This window comes from Myotis myotis, unplaced genomic scaffold, assembly GCF_014108235.1.
Source record: "Myotis myotis isolate mMyoMyo1 unplaced genomic scaffold, mMyoMyo1.p scaffold_m19_p_11, whole genome shotgun sequence".
In the NCBI taxonomy this organism is placed as follows: Eukaryota; Metazoa; Chordata; class Mammalia; order Chiroptera; family Vespertilionidae; genus Myotis; species Myotis myotis.
Genome location: NW_023416315.1, coordinates 10,785,776 through 10,804,820, shown reverse-complemented (window position 1 = coordinate 10,804,820; position 19,045 = coordinate 10,785,776). Strand labels below are relative to the sequence as shown.

The window sequence follows — 19,045 nt, the reverse complement described above, 5'->3', positions numbered from 1 at the left end:
GGATGAGGCACTGCAAGCTCAACCTGTCTTCTAGAGATTCCAAGACAGAGTCAAGCTCCTAATTCCACATGGCCCTTCAGAATCAGACTCTCCCGATGTACAAACTCCTCACTGCTCCACAGAACCAAGCGGCCAAGCAGTTTCACGACTCTGCACCATCACATATATTATTGGCTGGACCACCTGCTGCTTCATTTCTAGATAATCCCTGCCCATTCTCCACAATTTTGAATAAAAAAATAAATAAATAAAAAGATGCTCTGGTTCTTTCTCTGTTTAGTTCCTGAATTATTTTGCTTGTACATTCTTGAGAATTAGGCCTTTATGTGAAGTTTTACAGAGAAGTTTAAGGTAGGGGAAGTATAGGCAAAAGGAATTTGTGCTGAAACCAAGTAGCCATAAAAGACTAAGTTTCCAGCCTTCAGCTGTAAACAAGAGTCCTGGGCTAGATGGTCTCTAGGGAACCTTCACACTCAGAGAGAAGGAGATTTATTTTCTGCTTTCCCTCTGCACATTCACTGTCACAGTTAGCAAAGAAATAGGCTTTCAGTCACTATATTTTTCCAGAGTCCAAATGTAATAAAAATGTATTTGATGTCCTAGATTAGTCTCCATAACAAAATCAATTGAGTCTGTTATTATGGAAACACTGAAGCAATCCACTTTCATAAAACTACTCTTGATACATTTTGTGATAATGTGATTTTACCTATGATTTAAAGAAATCTCACCACACATAACTGGAAAGCTTTGTATTTAAAGTGTATTTCATAAATCCAGTTTCCAAATTACCTAAAACTACCTCCTAGCAGGTGTTCAAGTCTCTTGTTTACAAGCAGAAACTGACTCAATAAAATGAAATATTTTGATCTTACAGGTTGGAGAATTAGTTTGAAATAAATTCTCAAAAGGCAGGAAGAATCAGTTCTTTTAAAATTACTTTCAGTTTCATTATAACTTATTGAAAGGTAAAGCTATATATCAAATAATAAAATTACACACTTACCAGAATCTTATGTCTTTTAATGTTCTTTTGGCTAATTTCAGCTGCCATCAAAGCTTCCTATATTTACATGAGCATGATAAAAGGAGGAGGAAAAATGGGAGAAAGTGAGAAAGACAGGAGGTTATAAACACTGTATTTATTATGTTTTAGAGTTCTACACTACATAAATAAAGCCCCATTTTCCTGCAGCTTTTGCTTCAAGCACAGGAATTGCTAATGCTATGGTTGAATGAACCTCACTGCATTCACACTCAAACAAAACCAGCCAACCAAAATGCAGACTCCTCTTATTTCCACCTGAATTCATTTCCACATTAGAATATTAGAATTACTTTGCAGACAGAAATCAAAATATAATTAAAGCTCCCAGGTTCAAACAAAAAAAGTCATCGGTCATTCTAAATCTGTATGAGTTATATTGACAAAGGAACACTTTTCCTTTACGAAACATAAAAAGTAAACTATATGCATATGTTTAGGTATATATACAAATAACATTTTGAAAATCTCTGATTTAATTTTTATTCTGTAAAGTTTGTAATTATTACTTTAACACAAATGTTTAAAACACAGAATTATTTCTTTAAGAAAATACTGGAGCTAAAGGCAGTATGGTACGAACTTAGTATCAATGCCTGAACTCTGAATAGTTTCTAAGTTAAAAAATTTTTCCCCAAATCCTTTCAGGTGGTTACAAACTTAAAGCAACATATGAATAGATTATGGTTACTGAGGTTAAAACATGTTTTCTTTTCTTATCTATTAAAATTAATCTGAACTCAATGAAGTGGGCGTCGTTCCATCTGAATGGGTAGTTCAACCATCCTAAGTGAGAATTTGGCAGCTTTACTTTTATATATGAAATAAGCACCAAAGGAATGATTCCACAAAAATATCCAAACAGACAATTCTAAAATACTAGCTCTATTTTATTCCTCTTGAATAAGCACAAAATAAACACTTCAACAGGCTAGATGGAACCCCTTTCCTCCCTCCACTACCAACTCCTCTTCCATTGAACAGTAAAGCTAGTTAACCTCCTTGTGATCTTTTCCCAAAAATATTTCTAAAAAAGAATATTGGAAAGTTATTAGCCTCCAACATATTTTCTAGCATAGGGCATTCTTTTTTTTTATTTTTTTAAGAGCATTATCAACATTTTTTTAAAAATATATTTTATTGATTTTTTACAGAGGGGAAGGGAGAGGGATAGAGAGTTAGAAACATCGATGAGAGAGAAACATCAATCAGCTGCCTCCTGCACACCCCCCACTGGGGATGTGCCCGCAACCAAGGTACATGTCCTTGACTGGAATCGAACCCGGGACCCTTGAGTACCAGTCCTGGCTAGAGTAGGGCATTCTAATTCACCTACATGAAAGATTTATCACAAAAACCTTTTATCCTCTATGTTACAGATGTGTCAATATTTTCAAGAAAGTAAAATTAAAACTACTTCATATTTCTTCTTTTCCAGGAGCCAGTCAATGTGGTCATCTTGGTCTCGTTCCTTCGCTACCACGACATCTCTTGGACTCACGATGTAAAAGAGCGATTCCCCTTCAGAATACTCTACGGGTGAGAGAAGAGAGGAACATCTGGGGCAACTCAACAGCAGAAACCTGGGCAGAGGTTTTAGGGGACTTAATTAGGCAATCCAATTTAGTAAGAGTGAAGGGAAAACTCGACACCTTTGGAACAAGTGCGTTGGGTTCTGTTTGAAGGTAGGGGTGGGACAAGGTAGAGAATGATAGAATATATCCCAGTGCTTTAAAAAGTATTCAATTGTAAAATTATTTGGAAGAAAAAAAGAAAGGGAAGGAGAAAGGAAGGAAGGAAGGTGAGGGGAGAAATACCAAAAATCTTTTTAAAAATAAGGTGAGTTTAAAATTCTGTGTTTAATATATTCTGACTTCAGCTGAAAGGTAATGTTCAAAATTCTCCATGTCTACTGCATATCAGAATTCACGTACTGTATATAAACTTTATTAATGGCCATTTACAGCACTGTCCTATTTTTTACAGAACCACACCCTACAGTCTGCGATAAATGTTTCCTCCTCATCAAGGTCAAGGCCATCTAAAGCATAAGTGACAGATGCCCCGAGCCCTGGGGATATAATCTGTCATTTCAGCATGTTGTGCACAATGCCAATTGTGAGGGTTTCCTGCAGAATTCAATTATAAAACTTGTTCGGAAGGGTTTCTAAGTGTGCAGCGGAGTTTGCTCTGAGCAAAATACCTAGCTTGGACTCTCTCAGTTGTGAGTCACGTTTGCTTTTTGCCAAGTCCAGAATACTCTTCTCACATTTCTCAGATGATCAGGGGATTCATATAAGAAAAGTCAAACATGTATAGACTCTTTCTTCATTTGCTTTGGTTAAAATGAGAACTAAAAATATCACACAAAAATGTCGATTGTTTTTAAAGCAGAAAAACATTCTTCAAAGCCTAAGCTGTTCTATTTTCATCCATGTGTTTTTGAAGGATGTGATAATACCCGAACACAGATGCCTCTGGTATGACAAACCAGCAATGTCTTTCCCTTTATTTGTGAGCCGTGACTAAGTGTGTTCATTCATCCACTCAACAAATATTCAGTGAATCCCTAGTATGTGCCGGGCACTCTGCTAGGCTCTGAGCATTTGGTGACAAACAGAAAGATAACTTCTCTGCCATCCCAGAGTACTCTGTCTAGGGACAAAAAGTTGGGAGTAATTAGAACATGCTGCCTGACATCAGTGTACATTAGGTGTCACTTTAAATAGTTTGGGCAATAGACCAAGAATAAAAACAAAGACCCCAGAGCCGACTCACCTCCATCCTGGCCCCATCTTTCCCCCTCCCTTCTGCTGTGGGAGCTCAAGCAAGTTCTATAGTATCTCTCGGCCTCGATGCCCACACTTGCAACCTAAGAGGCCTGCCCAGATATTCTCTAAGATCCTTTCAGCACCTCAATTTAAATTCCTGCTGTGCTACTCGAGTGGAAGTGGGTGGGGAATATAAATGCAAGCAACACCATGAGCCAGCTCCTGGATCTCTCTCACCTAAGTGGTAATCCCGACATTCGTTTTCCTGGAAGCCTCTCACTGTCAGCGCATCGGACGAGATCTCTTCACAGGCCTCGGAGAGCGGCTGGATAATATCCAACCTGGGCCGGGCACAGTACTCTCTTTCCTAAGGGCAAGAAAAGAGAACGGGAAAAGCTCATTTTAATGACATCTCTACAAATTATACAACTTAAATTTAGTTAGCCATAATTAAATGCCTTGGTTTTATCATTTCGGCGGATCTAAGTAAGCCCTTCTAACCACCTGCCACAGATAGCCTCGTAACTGTGTTTTATTTTCCGACCTTTGCATGAGATAAACAGGTACTACTGTGCCATGTCAGCAGCCCAGGACGGCAGCCAACTCAACGCCACGGTGACCACAGCCTTAGACCACTTTGCTGCACCTCTTCGTCACAAAGGTGAGCAGAGTACAAATAATATTACAAACGGCTCCGTTATCCAAATCGCCGCCACTACAGGTAAGCTGACAGGTAATGCTAAAAGTAAGAAGTCAGAGCTTAAGACCCATGTCTAAAGCAGAACCGGCTGAGATGACGGCAATGCTCCCTATCTGCTCTGTCCAACGCAACAGACATGATCACTGGTGCCTACTGAACACCTGAAAGGTGACTTTGGTGAGGGAGAAATTGAGTTTTAAGTATATTTAGTTTTAATTAATCTAAATTTAGTCCTAACTTAATTTAAACATATAGTTAGTGACATATAGTTTTGGACAGTGCAGTTCTAGGTCAAGACAGAAGCGGCAAGTGATTTACTGAGCACCTCTTACAGCTCCACTAACCTACTGTGATTCTACAAAGACTATTCTCACGGAGTTCTTAAATTACCCCTTAGCAAGGAATAGTGTTCTCAATTTTACAGATGAAGAAACTGAGGATCAAAAGATTTACTAAGATAAAAATTACATATGTAAACGATGAAACTGGGTTTGTGAAAAAACTGGAACGTATGGTAAACCTTGGATTTCAAACCAAGTTTGTTTTACTTTGAAGTTGATGATTCGGGGCCTTCAGCACACAAATACAACATACACCTGACCACTATCCGAAGCAACAAGGCCTGGGGCAGTGTGACACAATGAAACAGAAGGGAAGAGGTCCGGAGGCACCACCAACTCTCAAGTTCCCGAAGTAAACAGTAAGCCTCGAGGATTTCCTTGATCAATTTTGTTAGGTTAACTGAGAAGTAATTACATTAGCTATGCCCCTCATACACTGAAAACATTCCAAAAATAAATGTCAACTCTAAAAGATCAATTAGTAGAGAAAAACAACAACAGTGAATACAGAGCATAATTTATCAGATCTGTGGATAAATGAGAATTATCTCAATTTTGAAACAAAAAAAATGAAGAAATAGCTGAAAGATGTGAATATTTAAAAAATTAACTGCTGTAACAAAGACAAAAATAGCAAAATAGGAAAAAAAATATATTTGAACCAATAATAGTAAAAGAAAACTGCCCTGCTAGACCATATAAAGAGCTCCTTTATATGTGTAAGAAAACCATGAACAATGTGATTCATCGCCTTGTTTGATAACCACTGTTCACTGGCCAAACAAACCCTGCTTATCTGTAAACTTCCTAGAAGCAAGAATTTGGTCCTGAGTATATTATAAAGGATTTTAACCCGCAATGCTTACCACAATTCTTACCTTTATTATTGAATGAAAGAAAAATAAAACATTAGGGGAATAGCTTAATAAATTAGGGTATATCAACCAGATAAAATAGTACACAACCACTATCCTATAAAAGAAAAGGGTAATATGCAAATTGACCCTAACAATGGAACAACCGGTTGCTATGATGCACACTGACTACCATGGGGCAGACACTCAACGCAGGAGCTGCCCCCTGATGGTCAGTGCGCTCCCACAGGGGGAGCACTGCTCAGCCAAAAGCTGGCTCATGGCTGCCCAGTGCAGTGGTGGTAGCAGGAGCCTCTCCCACCTCCGCAGCAGCACTAAGGATGAGCAGGCCTAAGCCGTTAGCCAGACATCCCCCGAGGGATCCAGACTGCCAGAGGGAGAAGCTGGGCTGAGGGACTCCCTGCACTGAGCCGCTAGTAAGAGATAATGATGGGAGACTCCATGGCCACACGGAGAGAGAATGGAATAAGGACAAATGGAATAAGGACACCAAAAATATGGCAATAAGGAATAGCGTGTAACTATGACTGCAATTGTGTGGAAAAAATGCACATAGGTAAAAAGAAAGCTATGTTGGGGGATACTATATTGAGTGATACAAAAACAAAGTTTAATGTTGCAGATAAGTGATCTTCTCGATATGGAAAAAAAGGTGGGGAGGCATTGTTGGTCCCAAGCTGCTTCTTTACTCCTTTTGTCTTAATTTTGTCAGTTTACTCTGTGTGTAAGGATTTAGGTACTTTGGTGTTATATGCAATGAATATAATGGCACACACATTTTTAAGTCATCTGCAAGATCCTCACTTCTTTCTCTGAAAAAAATTTCATTTTCTAATTTGCTCTATGTGGTTGGCCTTTCTTGGTTTTCACTCCTTTCCAATACTCTCTTTTATTAACGAAGGTTTCCTCTCTTTCTTTTCTTGGTCACTTGTTTATCAGGCTTTCCCTTTTTCACTTTACTACTTCTTTCCTTATGCCTTTCAATCACATTCTCAATCCTCCCCACATTCCTCATCAAAAAGTACCATATTTACTCTCTCAGGAGCCACTGCTTTTCTGTATTTTCAAAATAATAATAATAATAATAATAATAATAATAATAATAATGATAATAATAATAAACCGATGTCCTGCAACAGAGCTAGAAGCCAGCCATATTGATTTTAGCAGGTTTGAGTGTTCACTTAAGTCTACAGCTTCCCATTGCCTAGCAACATGGGCACCCAGAGCTTCAGGTTACTATAGCAATGGCTTCCTGATGCAAGTGCTAGCACAGAGAAAGCTTGAGAGCAGCTACCACTTCAAAACTGGGCCTCCCAGGGTTTTTCTCCCCGTTTTATTCCTTGGCATTTGAAAAGGGGGAAAAGAAAGGAGAGGATACAGAAAAGAAGAGCCTACTTACTGTAAAGGACTAGACAATCAATTGCTATTTCTTTTATATACAGGATCAAAACAAAATCCTTTATAACAAGCTCTCCTTGTTTATGCCTTGAAGCCACCCCTACCCCCTTCCTGACAGGACCCCTGGACTCGGACATAAAGACAAGCTGGAAATGGGGCTGGCCTAGGCTTCAAAGAGAGGCGAGTGTGCATGCCCCTCCCTCCCCGGGACCATGCAAAGGGCTTCATTCCAGAGTCATGTATCACAGAATCTAGACTCTCCGCGGCTTCTTATTTAGCCATACATTTCATACCATCGCTTGCACTGATAGCTGAGACTTAGCAACAGTCTATTTCAAAGCCAGAATCAGGCTGCTCAGAATCACTAGGCCACTGGGAAGTAAACAAATATGTCTGGACCACAGGAAATAATGAACTGCCCTTTCCGTAATTCCCTCTGACCACAGGGGCCCTGTTGTTGCAGCAGATCAACGTCACTGCTGTCATTTCTGGTAATGCACAGTGTCAGCTTAGTTTCTTCGCCTTTCAGAAAGAGGAATCCTTCATTCCTTTCGACTAAGATACCAAGAGAGATGGAAAAAAAGGACTCCCCTTTGCTCAGCAAAAGGAACAAAGGCAGGCAATGCGTGGAGCTTCTGAAAGGCAAATGCGTTAGGTCTACAGGGCAATCTCTGCTGACCTTATTTTATAGGCCAGGAAGTTCTGCTCAGACTCTAGCAGAGCCCTTTCATGGACAACCTGGCCTAGGTGTAATGCTGAAAATGAACCCATTCTTCCTGTTGTATTTGAAGTGAAATAAATTACCGTTTTTTCTGAAACCTCCTTCACGTAGGAAAGCACAACAAGCTGATCACAGAGAGGGGCAAGACCACTGATGTAGAATTCGGTTTCAAACTGGGACACTGCAAACAAAAGGGATAAAAGGTTCATCATTAACAGGAGCAAAAAGCAGCACATAAAGGAAAAGACGCATCGACTCTGAATTTCGGATGCACTCATTTTAGAAATCTAACACAAAGGGCCACAGACATACCCTCCTGACAGCAGTCAGTCCCAGAAGAGGGCATCTGAAAACCTCACCTGAAATTTCTATCACAAACAAAAAGCAAACCTGATAATAACAGCAGCATGAATGGTCCAATGTGACACTGTGCCCAGCTAGTTTAAAAATGACAGTAAAATCCCATGAAAACCCAATATAAACTACTAATAACAATAATAATTTCTTAAAAATGCCTGAGTTAGAGTTTTTCACAGTTAGGGCATTATAGGTGTATAAAGGTCACAAGGAAGGCTATTTGTAATTGGGAAACTCTAATTCTTTTTTTTAACATTTAATAGTCATTTTATTTAAAGATTTAAAAGGAGGAAAGGGTGTATGAATATAGATTACATGATGATAAAACTATTGTTTATGTGAAACAAAGATCAGAGAAAATAAATTCCCTTCTCCTTTTTAAAGACAGTCTTTACAATGAAGAATTATCGCATCACTTTAAGAAATAAATGGTGAGGGGTCTATATATGTAAATCCAAGAATCACCACTTGTACACAATGTTAGCTAATGATTAGCACATGTTCACACCATATTGAGAGAGATAACTGGTTCTGTTGTCAAGTGGCATGACTTTTTGCTGTAGTTTTAAGACATTCCAGCCAATGTGTGCTAAGCCATGACCCAGCCCTGTGCATCTGTTTATGTGCAGTGACTGGTGAATTCAGGCATTTACTAGACCTATTCAGTATAAATTTAGAATTACGGTAATACATATAGAAAACTTTTCTGTGAAATTAAATTTTTCATAGATAATTTTAATTAGACAAACATGTTCACATAAGTAAAAATAGGTAACTAATTTGTCAATTTTTTAACATAGACATTCGGGAAAAACACCTTATTATATGACGGACTTTAGGCTTTAATAGGCAACCCCTTGCCCAAATTAGTCTGTTATATGGAGGTTAAACTGTACCCTCTTTTCTTACCTGGGGAAGTTAGTATAGTATAATGTAAATTATATTTAATGTAGAATCAGGAAATTTGAGTTTTAACTTCTACTAAATTGAACTTGGATAAATCATCTTAATTTCTATGGGTATAACTTTTCCTATCTATAAAATTTCTTTGGGTATAACTTTTATTAGAATGTAAATAAAATACTGGTTTGGTGATAAATAATACTGGTTTACTTCTTCAGCTTTTTTTTTTTTTTTATCTGTGAAGCTCTTTATCAGACCTTCAATTCTAAATGATAACTTTGCTGGGTAGAGTAATCTTGGTTGTAGGTCCTTGCTTTTCATCACTCTGGTCAATGTGCTTTCTTCTTTAATTCTCTAGTTGTAGGACTTCCATTCAGCCAGATTTCAGGTGGTTCTGAATGATGGTTTTTCTGTGATTTAGTTGTAATTCTGATGTGGTTGTGGGAGGATGTGAGTACTGCATTTACCTACGCTGCCACCTTGACCAGGATCTTTTTTTTGTTTATAATTTATGCACTTCATGTAGTCTCTGCCTAAACTATTGTAATTCCCAATTTGTAAAGTCTCAATTTGTAAGATTTAGTACTTAACAAATTAGCATTATTACAGTATGTGAAATTAAGAAATAAAATAGTCATGTACTTCTACAAATCTTTTCTTGCTTTCTTATAGTACTTGGTTGTAAAAAAGAAAAACAAGAAAGAAATTACCCTTTGAAACAGCCACAAAAAAATTAATATCCCACAGAGAGGAATAATTTTTTGTGTTTTTGAGATTCTGACTTATTAGAAAGAGTTATAAACATCTGGTGTCTAAGAAATGCATAGTCACAGAACTTCTTTAGTCTCAATGTTGGTTTTGCCTCATTTACTAGAGAACAGTAAATCACGTTGTTTTGGGCTAAAGCAAATTGTAATCCAGACCTTCTAATATTTCTCTTTTCCTTTATCCTAGTTAAGGACTCTTATCTAAACCACTTTGCCTCCTGTTGTGGAAATGGCTTATATTACTAAAGGTTTCCTCTCAAGGGGGAAAAATATGGTACTTAACCACTAACCATAGTACTAAAATGTCAGTAATGTGATATTGTTAGTACTCAAGCACATTGTATTTCACATCAGTTGTAGTACAGATGAACTACAGTTTAATAACGTGATCCCAGGGCTCCAGGGCCAATACTGGGTCAGCTATTAGTAATCACAAAGCTGGGTGGAAGTTTGCATGGTGGCAATAGCCACCATGATTTAGTGAGCACCTATTATCTGCCAAGTATGTGTGACAGGCATTAAGTATGTCATGTCTAATTCTCATAACCATCTTCAAAGGTAGGTATCACCTCCATCCAGGCTTTTCTGGTTTGGGAAGGTGAACTAACCTTAACAAGAAGATTCTATCTGTTTTAACACTATGGTAGTAAGATGTTGGCCAAGTTATTTATGTCCCTAAGCCCCATTTTTCTTCATCTATAGCATGAGAAACATACTACGTGCCCTTAGAAGGGGAGCTGTGAGAGTGATGTAAACTAAAGCAGGTAAGGCGTATAGCACAATGCCCCATACCTACTATGTGAGCAATAAACATCAACTAATGAGATGTTGACTACTTTTTTATCCTTCCCTGAAAATTTTTACATCTTCAAAAATTCCCAGAGTTCTTGTCTTCTTCTTCTTCTTCTTTTTTTTTTAAACTCATCTGTATTTAAAATATTCTAATATGTATCTCTCAGGACATTAAGTACTGAGATGTTCAAAGGTTTTCTTTTTTTTTCCTGGTAGAGGACAGCAGGATAGAAGATAGAGATCATAACATAATTATCTTTATCTTGGTGTTATCAGTCTTCTATATTATCTTGTTCCTCAGTTTTTCTCAGTACCATTATATTCTGCATATATCTATTCTGTATGTATTTATCCTTCTAAGGCAAAACGTTATTAAAAACCATACCACCAACATCTGACTTCAAATAAAAAATACCCCAGATTTAAATGCCGTAACCGTATTAGCCATGTAATTTAAGTCTTTCAGTTTTTAGAAATATAGTCACTGCAAATGATTTATCTCAGCTTCACTTTGTTATAATGACCCATCAAATTTATATTCCCCATTCATCACCCAATAGGTAAATGAAATTTTCAGCTAACTTGTAAGACAGCAAAACTTTTCCTGCCACACAAATATGTCTCCTATTGCTCTCAGTTCTAAATAATACAAAAAACACGTTTACTGTATCTGTTTAATTGACAAAAGTCTGTCAGTTTTCATCCTTTCTATCTAAATAACTTTGGCACTAAGTTTTAAAACTAAGTTGAAGAAGTAAACGGTATATCACCGTTGGCATACTTCCAGGAGTCATTGATTCATTCGGCCCAGTATCATTTAGCATCTCCTATGTGCCAGGCACTGTGCCAGATCCCTGAGGTACAAACACTGAGCAAAGACAGGCCAAGTGTGTCTGTGAAGGAAGCTATAGTTTCGTGGAAAAGACAGATACGCAATGAATAATCACACGATCACTGCAACGGAAACAAGTACTAAAAAGAGGAGAGTTCCACATGCCCATACTGGGGGGATGTGACCTAGTTGGGGAGGCCCAGGGGGCTTCCCCAGGAAAGCAATACTTGACCTGAGGTATGATTAAGGATGATCCAAGGTCAATGAAGTAAAGAAGCAGGAGGAGCATTCTAGACAGAGGGGAGAAAGGAGCATGGTAGGTGTAAGCAGGCCAGTGTAGCTGCAGCACAGAGAGCAAGGAGAAGCCTGGCTGATGCCAGAGAGGCAGGTGAGGGCTGGCACAGGTCCCTCTGGTCATGTCCAAGAGTCTCATTTTAATCCTAAGAACAACAGGAGACTGAAGGGTGGTGACATGATCTGATTTGTAATTTGACTGCGCTGGGGAGACTAGATTACAGTGATTCACAGGGGACAGAGATAAACCAGTTAGGAGGCTGCTGCAGTGATCCAGAAAAGAGATTATGGCAGTTTGGACCAGACCAGTAATGATGAAAATTAATATTCAGAAAACACACGTTGACAGGACCAGATGTCAGTACTGTGCTATGAGCTGTGCACATATTAACTCTTGGAATTCTCACAAACATGTGAGACAGGTATTCTTTTCCACAATTTCCGGGTAAGATTATTGAGGTAGGTAAGAATTTGTTCCAAATCCAGGTAGTAGACAGAACCAGAGCCCAGTTATTCAACTTCAAAGCCAACTACAAAGTTCTTGTGTAAAATTAGAAATATAGTTAGACAAAAGGGTCTCTGGAATGAAGTTTCAAAACTTAAAACAAAAGCTCCTTGACCAGTTTCATCACGGTTCCAAGCGATAAGACCTGAAGAAGAACATGGTCTTAGGTTTCCCCTTAGCAAAACGGAGTCTCCTTTGAGGTTTCATACTCACGGAAGGCATACCTATTTCAACATATCGGCTTGGCAAGTCCCTCATTTCACTGGCATGCCGTTCCTTCACCGAGCATATCTAGAAAATAAATTCACAGGTTATTTTACTCACTTGATGGAAAACTCTTCATAGCATGTCATTCACTATATGATACTTCCATTAAATTAACCATGTAGTACTGAAGATGGAGTGCACACAATCTACCCACTGACTTAAGTGACAAAAATTAATTTCCATGATATATAGCAACTGTTACTTATATTCTTCAACATTATTCTTCAATAAAGTCTTATTCCAGGGCAAAGAAAGGAAGGAAACTATTATATAGTTTTAACGTTCCAAATGGCCCATTCTTTCCAATTCTACTTAAGAGCTACTTCTGTCATCAGACAATAAAGCTCTGGCAGAAACACATATCCAAAAAAGGCCAATGGCTCATTTGGGCAACATTCATACTAGGTCTTGTGTTTCTGATTAGTGATTTATTTTACTGTTGCTAAGTAATACTTAGCAACAGTGGCACAGACTCTTCTTCTTTTGAGTATATTAAAATCAATGTGTTATATAATTTAAATTAGGTAAACTATAGCCTGGCCCAGGCCTGTTGTTCTTTTGGTTTTTTTCCAGGTCTGTAAGCTAAAAATAGTTTGTTTGTTTGGTTTTTTTAAAATATATTTTATTGATATTTTACAGAGAGGAAGGGAGAGAGATAGAGAGTCAGAAACATCGATGAGAGAGAAACATCGATCAGCTGCCTCCTGCACATCTCCCACTGGAGATGTGCCCGCAACCCAGGTACATGCCCTTGACCGGAATCGAACCTGGGACCCTTCAGTCCGCAGCCGACGCTTTATCCACTGAGCCAAACCGGTTTCGGCTAAAAATAGTTTTTACATTTTTAAAGGGAAGGGAAGGGAAGGGAGGGGAGGGGAGAGAATGAAATATTCAGCAGAAACAAAATGTAGCTTAAAATCTATAATACATAATGCTAGCATTTTACAGAAAGTTTGCCAATCCCTATTTTAAATTATATGTATACAGTTTGGAGATATACATATATATATACACACTAGTATTTATCTGTCACTCACACACACAACACTCAACACCTGGTTGTTTTAGGGTAGTAAGACTAGAGATATTTACTTTGCTATATATTCTATTTTGTAATAGGACCCAAAAAATTTACATTAAGTTCAGCCATGGAGGTGAAAAAAATCTAAAATTAAATACTGACCATTGCCACTTTCATCAGGGATCAGGTTTTTTTCCTTTGTCTTTAGATAGTATTTCTTGCGTTCTTTTATAGTTGCTATCCCTAAGTATAGCTACAACATAGAAAACTCTAAAATACAGAAAACCCAAAGGGAAAAATACAAATACTATTCGGTGTCTCAGCACAAAGTGAACACCATTAACCACCTTTTAAAAAAATATTTTATAAAACTAACAATTTACTACGAAGAATATATTATTTAAATATTCTTCCACAATTCTTTAATGTCTTCATAGCATTTCATTACATAAGTATGAGAGAATCATTGATCGGCTGCCTCTTGCATGCTCCCTATTGGGGATCGAGCCAGCAACCCAGGCATGTGCTCTGACCAGGAATGGAACCGTGACCTCCTGGTTCATAGGTCAACGTTCAACCACTGAGCCACATGGGCTGGGCCACAATTTGTTTTTCATGGCATGGAAAAGAAAGACTCTGTCTTAAAACTTAGGCATGTGAAAGGATTGAGCATTAAATGATTATCACATGCTGACAATACTCAGGTGAGAGTATTTTAGTTGCAAGAAGCATTCAAGAACTCATATTCCTTTGGAGCATCTTCAGTGAGCCTATAACAACATGGACTTATTCTAAGACAAGCAAAACCACCTTGACAGAAGTCCCCCAGCCGATAATCAGTGTCACACTGTCCTTCCAGCAGAGGCTGCAGGGGTACATATCTGGGCGAAGACTGATGTCATCCCGGGGCACATTAGTGATTCTTTGCTTTGAGGTGATGTCAAATATCTTCACACCCTGGAAAATAAAAGAGCATTAACATGCTCTACTGGGGAGAAGAAAAGTAACGGAAAACACTGCTCCACCCCACTGACAACCAGCTCTGCACAACACGGACGGCGTCTACAGAGCCCTCTGGGAGTCACGCGAAGGAAAATGCCTCCTCCACACAAACCTGTGAGAACCCCAGACAAGAGAAAGCCTCTGTGCTTCTTTCTGCACGACGGCGATTATTAGTGGATGGCATCGGTGGCTCAAATACAACACAAATGTGAAATGTGCAGACAACTGCATTTCCAAAATGACAGCCAAATAATATTTCTAATTGTGTAACATTCATTCCACTCACTACAAAATGAAGTCTGCTTTTCAGAAACACTTTGAAATCGAAAATCTACTACGTATAGAAAACTACACTTGACATTTAAAATACTCACATGGAAACATCGAGCAAGCAGCTAAGTGAAAATAAACCAAGAGGCCACAGGTTTGCTTGCCTTTCCTGTGACCCAGGGAAAGTAAGTCCTGAATAGCAAGGTAGATTCTGGGAGAATAGAATAGAACTAATTTGCTAAGTTATACCTCGAAATTCAAAACGATATGCCAGATGTCAAAAAGATAATTTTAAACTTTCTATTTGCTCTAACTCATATTGAGTAAACTTTTAAATAAGTGTAGCACCAAATATCATGATTGACTTTTTATAAGGCAAGCCTATATTTTTCTTGTGATTATATTGGGAGTAAAATGGAATCAGCAATATTGTGCACTTGTTTCATCTCAACTGTTACTTGCCCTTGGCTATTAGGCAAAAATTATTTTCAAGATCACATTCCCAACGCAGCCCTTCAATTATTAAGATACCTTTTCATTTATTTGACTATTCTCCATGCCTCAGGTTTCTTCCTCTAAAATAGAGTCCAGAATATGTTGGGAGTTCCTCTATTATGAAAGCCAAGAGCAATCTAATTTCTTTAACCTTCCAGGTATGACATGAATTGCCATTTGTATCCTTTAGCAGTGACCACCGCAACAAGTGGCATCTTTCCTCCTGGTTACAGCCCTCTCACTGCAGCCCCTCTTTCTCGCTGAAGAAGCATTAGGAAGATGGTGACCCTCTCTTACCATATTATTGGCCCAAGCAATCAGATGGCCTCTCCACTTCACACTCCTTATGTTCCCTTCCCCTTCATGCAGAACAGAAGACTTCCATCTGCTCATCCAAGACCGTTCAAACAGCAGCAACTAGGGACAAGCAGTATAAAAAGAGAATTTTAGAAACCAAGAAGCATGCATAGATTCCCTCCTTACTATTTTTTCCTGGCCATTGACCAAATGACAAACAACTTATTCTCGGCAATTTTTATTCAGACTCATAGTACTATATCATTTGCATTTTGGAAAGAATTCCCACTACATTTTACCTTACCCAGGACACTGTTTAAAATGTATGAGTGTTGAAGTTACTACAAAGTCAAGCCACAAGATGGCACTAACATACCAAACTCATGGAGAATACTGCACATTAGTCAAAAGATCTGTATCACAAAATGTTCTTTAAATGATTGCCCAAGAATTAATTTATTTGGGAAAGTGGGAAATCAAAACCTCATAATGTCTCTCTGAAAGTAAAAATATTAGTTACAGATTAAACTACAATAGTTAGAAGCATGTTTCTCTCCCATCTGTGGTCTGTTTTTCATTTAACCCAAGAAAAATAATTTTTAAATGGCATTTGACAGTAATTCATGTCATAAGAGAAATTTCCTTTAGGATTAAACTTATTTTAAAAGTCCAGAGTAGCTAGGGTCTTTATTGTAAAGGGGAGAATGTATTAAAAAAATATCTGCTAGGTAAGTTTTATTACCAAATATAACTGGTCCAAACCTCTAAGGCTGTAGTTTAATAATTCATGAATTATTAAGGTACAATAAAATAGTTTTTCTTGATATATCCAATTTAAATACTTTAAGAAAAGACATTTATACAATATATAACTTAATATATACAAGATGTACTTATACAATGTATAACTTACAATAATCTCACACATGTAATCCTGAAACATGCTTACCTACCATTTAAAAGTCAATGCTGATGACATACAGGATTTTAAAAAATTCCTATCATCAGAGTAGATTTCACTTTACCTTAGTATATTCTATGTCCCTTCTCACCCCCAAACAAGGGAGGGGAAATGAGTAGAGGAGAAAGAGAGCAAATTCATATTTTACTTATATTTTTTAACATGTCTTTCTCAATAGGTAGGCTCATATAGTCAAAAAAATACAAAATAAAGGGGGAAATCCTATAATCAAATGTGTCCATCTTCACAAATAAGCAGAGAATGGTCACTTTTAAATGCCATAAGGGCCTGAAGTTCTTTACTATCCATAGAAAAGAAAGATGTCCTCACACAGTCCACAGTGGAGACTGGAGGCAGGGCTTTTACAGAACACATGGAGTCCTGTCTTTCCATTAGACAGTTACAGGATATCCCCTCAAAGACCTGCTAACCCTCTCATGCTCTCCCAGCCCAGGTCCTAAGAAAGAAATCGCCAACCATGCGTCCCTGCTTCCTGTTAGACCCTTAGGTCCTTTGTCTGTGATTCAGCTTCCCCAAAGACCCAAGGAGGTAGGTCACTGAATGTGTTTGGTATTTTGTGACAGGGCAGGTATGAAATTCAGGAAACGAGGAGAAAACCTGTGAATATACTCCTGGTACACACTCCACCAAAGATTATGGTAGCTGAAAACAAACTTGTAAATTAAACATGAGGAACTGATAAGACTCAAATGTCTCTCTTCCATCTGTGGTCTGGATCAGGTTGGGTGAGTGGGCTGGGGCCAGGGAGTGCCCCATGACCACCTGCTGGGGGAACAGTGCGGGTCAGGAGGTCAGGACGAAGGTGTGGTGGAGGTGGAGTACTACATCAAGTTCCCGTCCTCACCAATTCCCACCTAGACGTGACCAAGGCAGGATTAAAAAGGGGACAATCTGTACTTGTGTTTTAGAAAAATTAAATATGCCCCATATTTTAAGTTAAAAATTCTATAAAATGATAAAAATAAGACCCCAGTGAAGGCCATGATTCAACTCACTACAAGAAAAAGCCTGCCTGGGAAGTGGTTGGTTGAGCAGAGGGGGCTGGAGGTGAGGGGAGTCATGGGAAAAATGCCATGCAGGTCACAGGCTTGATCAGCACTGGTAGCTGACACCTGAGTAGCCACTCCCACCTTCACTTGATGACACAGTTCAGAAGGAAAGCAGGCAACAGAAAGGTACCTACCAAAGACAGTTGTGCCAGTTATGAGAGGCGGACAGTACCTGTGTACACTCCAATTCCTTAGTAAATGCAGAAAGCAGGCTTTAAAAAAAAAATAAGGCAGTTCCCTGCTGCACCAATGATCATTGTTCTTTGGCAGCCATTTTTCTAAGACAATTTTGTTCCGATTCAGGCAATAACAAAAACCTCCTTCTCCCACCCCATCCAACATAAAAGATTTGAACAAGTTCTCAGAAAAATCTATTACAAATTCACAGCAACTTCAACTCTAAATACTGAAAATAGACCTCTCAGTAAATATGAGCTAACAAGAAAAACACCACTAGAAATATGGAAAAATTCAATATTTGTAAACAATAGGACTTATCCAGGGAACCAGAGAAATCTCCCACTCTGACTCCACATGGATGACAGTCATAAAACAGAGAAGAACCTCAAAAATAATCTTTCTTGTTCTCAGGTGACAACAAAGTTAAGCAAGAAATTAGTAATAAAGGTTAAGCAAAACAAAATAACTGAAATTTAAAAAAAATGGTATCGTTGGGTTAAAGAGGAAATCAAACTATAATGGAGCACTCTGAAATGAGAATACAAATACCACAAGCCTAAACTTTAGGGGATACAATCACAATTATAAACAAGGGAAAGTCCACAGCTCTAACAGTTAATGACCAAAAACAAATGTACATGTACCAACTACATGACAGAAACAAAAATACTTTACTGAGGTATTAAAAGGAGAACTAGCTAAATGGAAAGATGTAATATATTCCTGGATAATAAGACTCAAAATTCTCATGAAGAGTTTAAGTCTTCTAAATCAACATATGTTTTTAATGTGAGCCCGAAGAAATTCTCAAAGGAATTATTTCTAGAACTTCTAAAATACAATAAATACATTTGAAAATATGTAAGAATAACAGGATTTTTTTTTTAAATTAAGCAATTTGTGTATGTGTGTGTGTGTGTGGGGGGGGGGGATTGGCCCTGCCGGACAGTAAAACATTTTATAAAATTAGCACTCAAAACAGTATAGCAATGGTCCTAGAATTGACAGATGAAGGAGAAAGAAAGGAAAGAACTGACAAAGATGAATCAAATGAAAAGGTCAGACAGTGTGTGTATGTGTGTGTGTGTGTGTGTGCGCGCGCGCGCACGCAGGAAACAAGGCCTCCTCAAACTACCCAGTAGTATTCCCACTATCTTCCTAGAGGATCCTTTAGCATT

General features: G+C 38.2%; 1 protein-coding gene across 2 annotated transcripts in view; it reads right to left on the bottom strand.

Moving 5' to 3' along the window:
- VPS41 (VPS41 subunit of HOPS complex) overlaps window positions 1–19,045 on the bottom strand; it is a 135,558-nt gene that overhangs the window by 35,195 nt on the left and 81,318 nt on the right. For both annotated transcript variants that reach the window (XM_036327450.1, XM_036327451.1), the window contains 7 exons: window positions 15,657–15,776; window positions 14,403–14,549; window positions 12,529–12,595; window positions 7,938–8,035; window positions 4,054–4,183; window positions 2,463–2,578; window positions 1,007–1,063 (listed from right to left, as the gene is read on the bottom strand). In XM_036327450.1, the coding sequence (XP_036183343.1) occupies window positions 1,007–1,063; window positions 2,463–2,578; window positions 4,054–4,183; window positions 7,938–8,035; window positions 12,529–12,595; window positions 14,403–14,549; window positions 15,657–15,776 (735 nt within the window). The remainder of the gene's footprint in view (window positions 1–1,006; window positions 1,064–2,462; window positions 2,579–4,053; window positions 4,184–7,937; window positions 8,036–12,528; window positions 12,596–14,402; window positions 14,550–15,656; window positions 15,777–19,045) is intronic.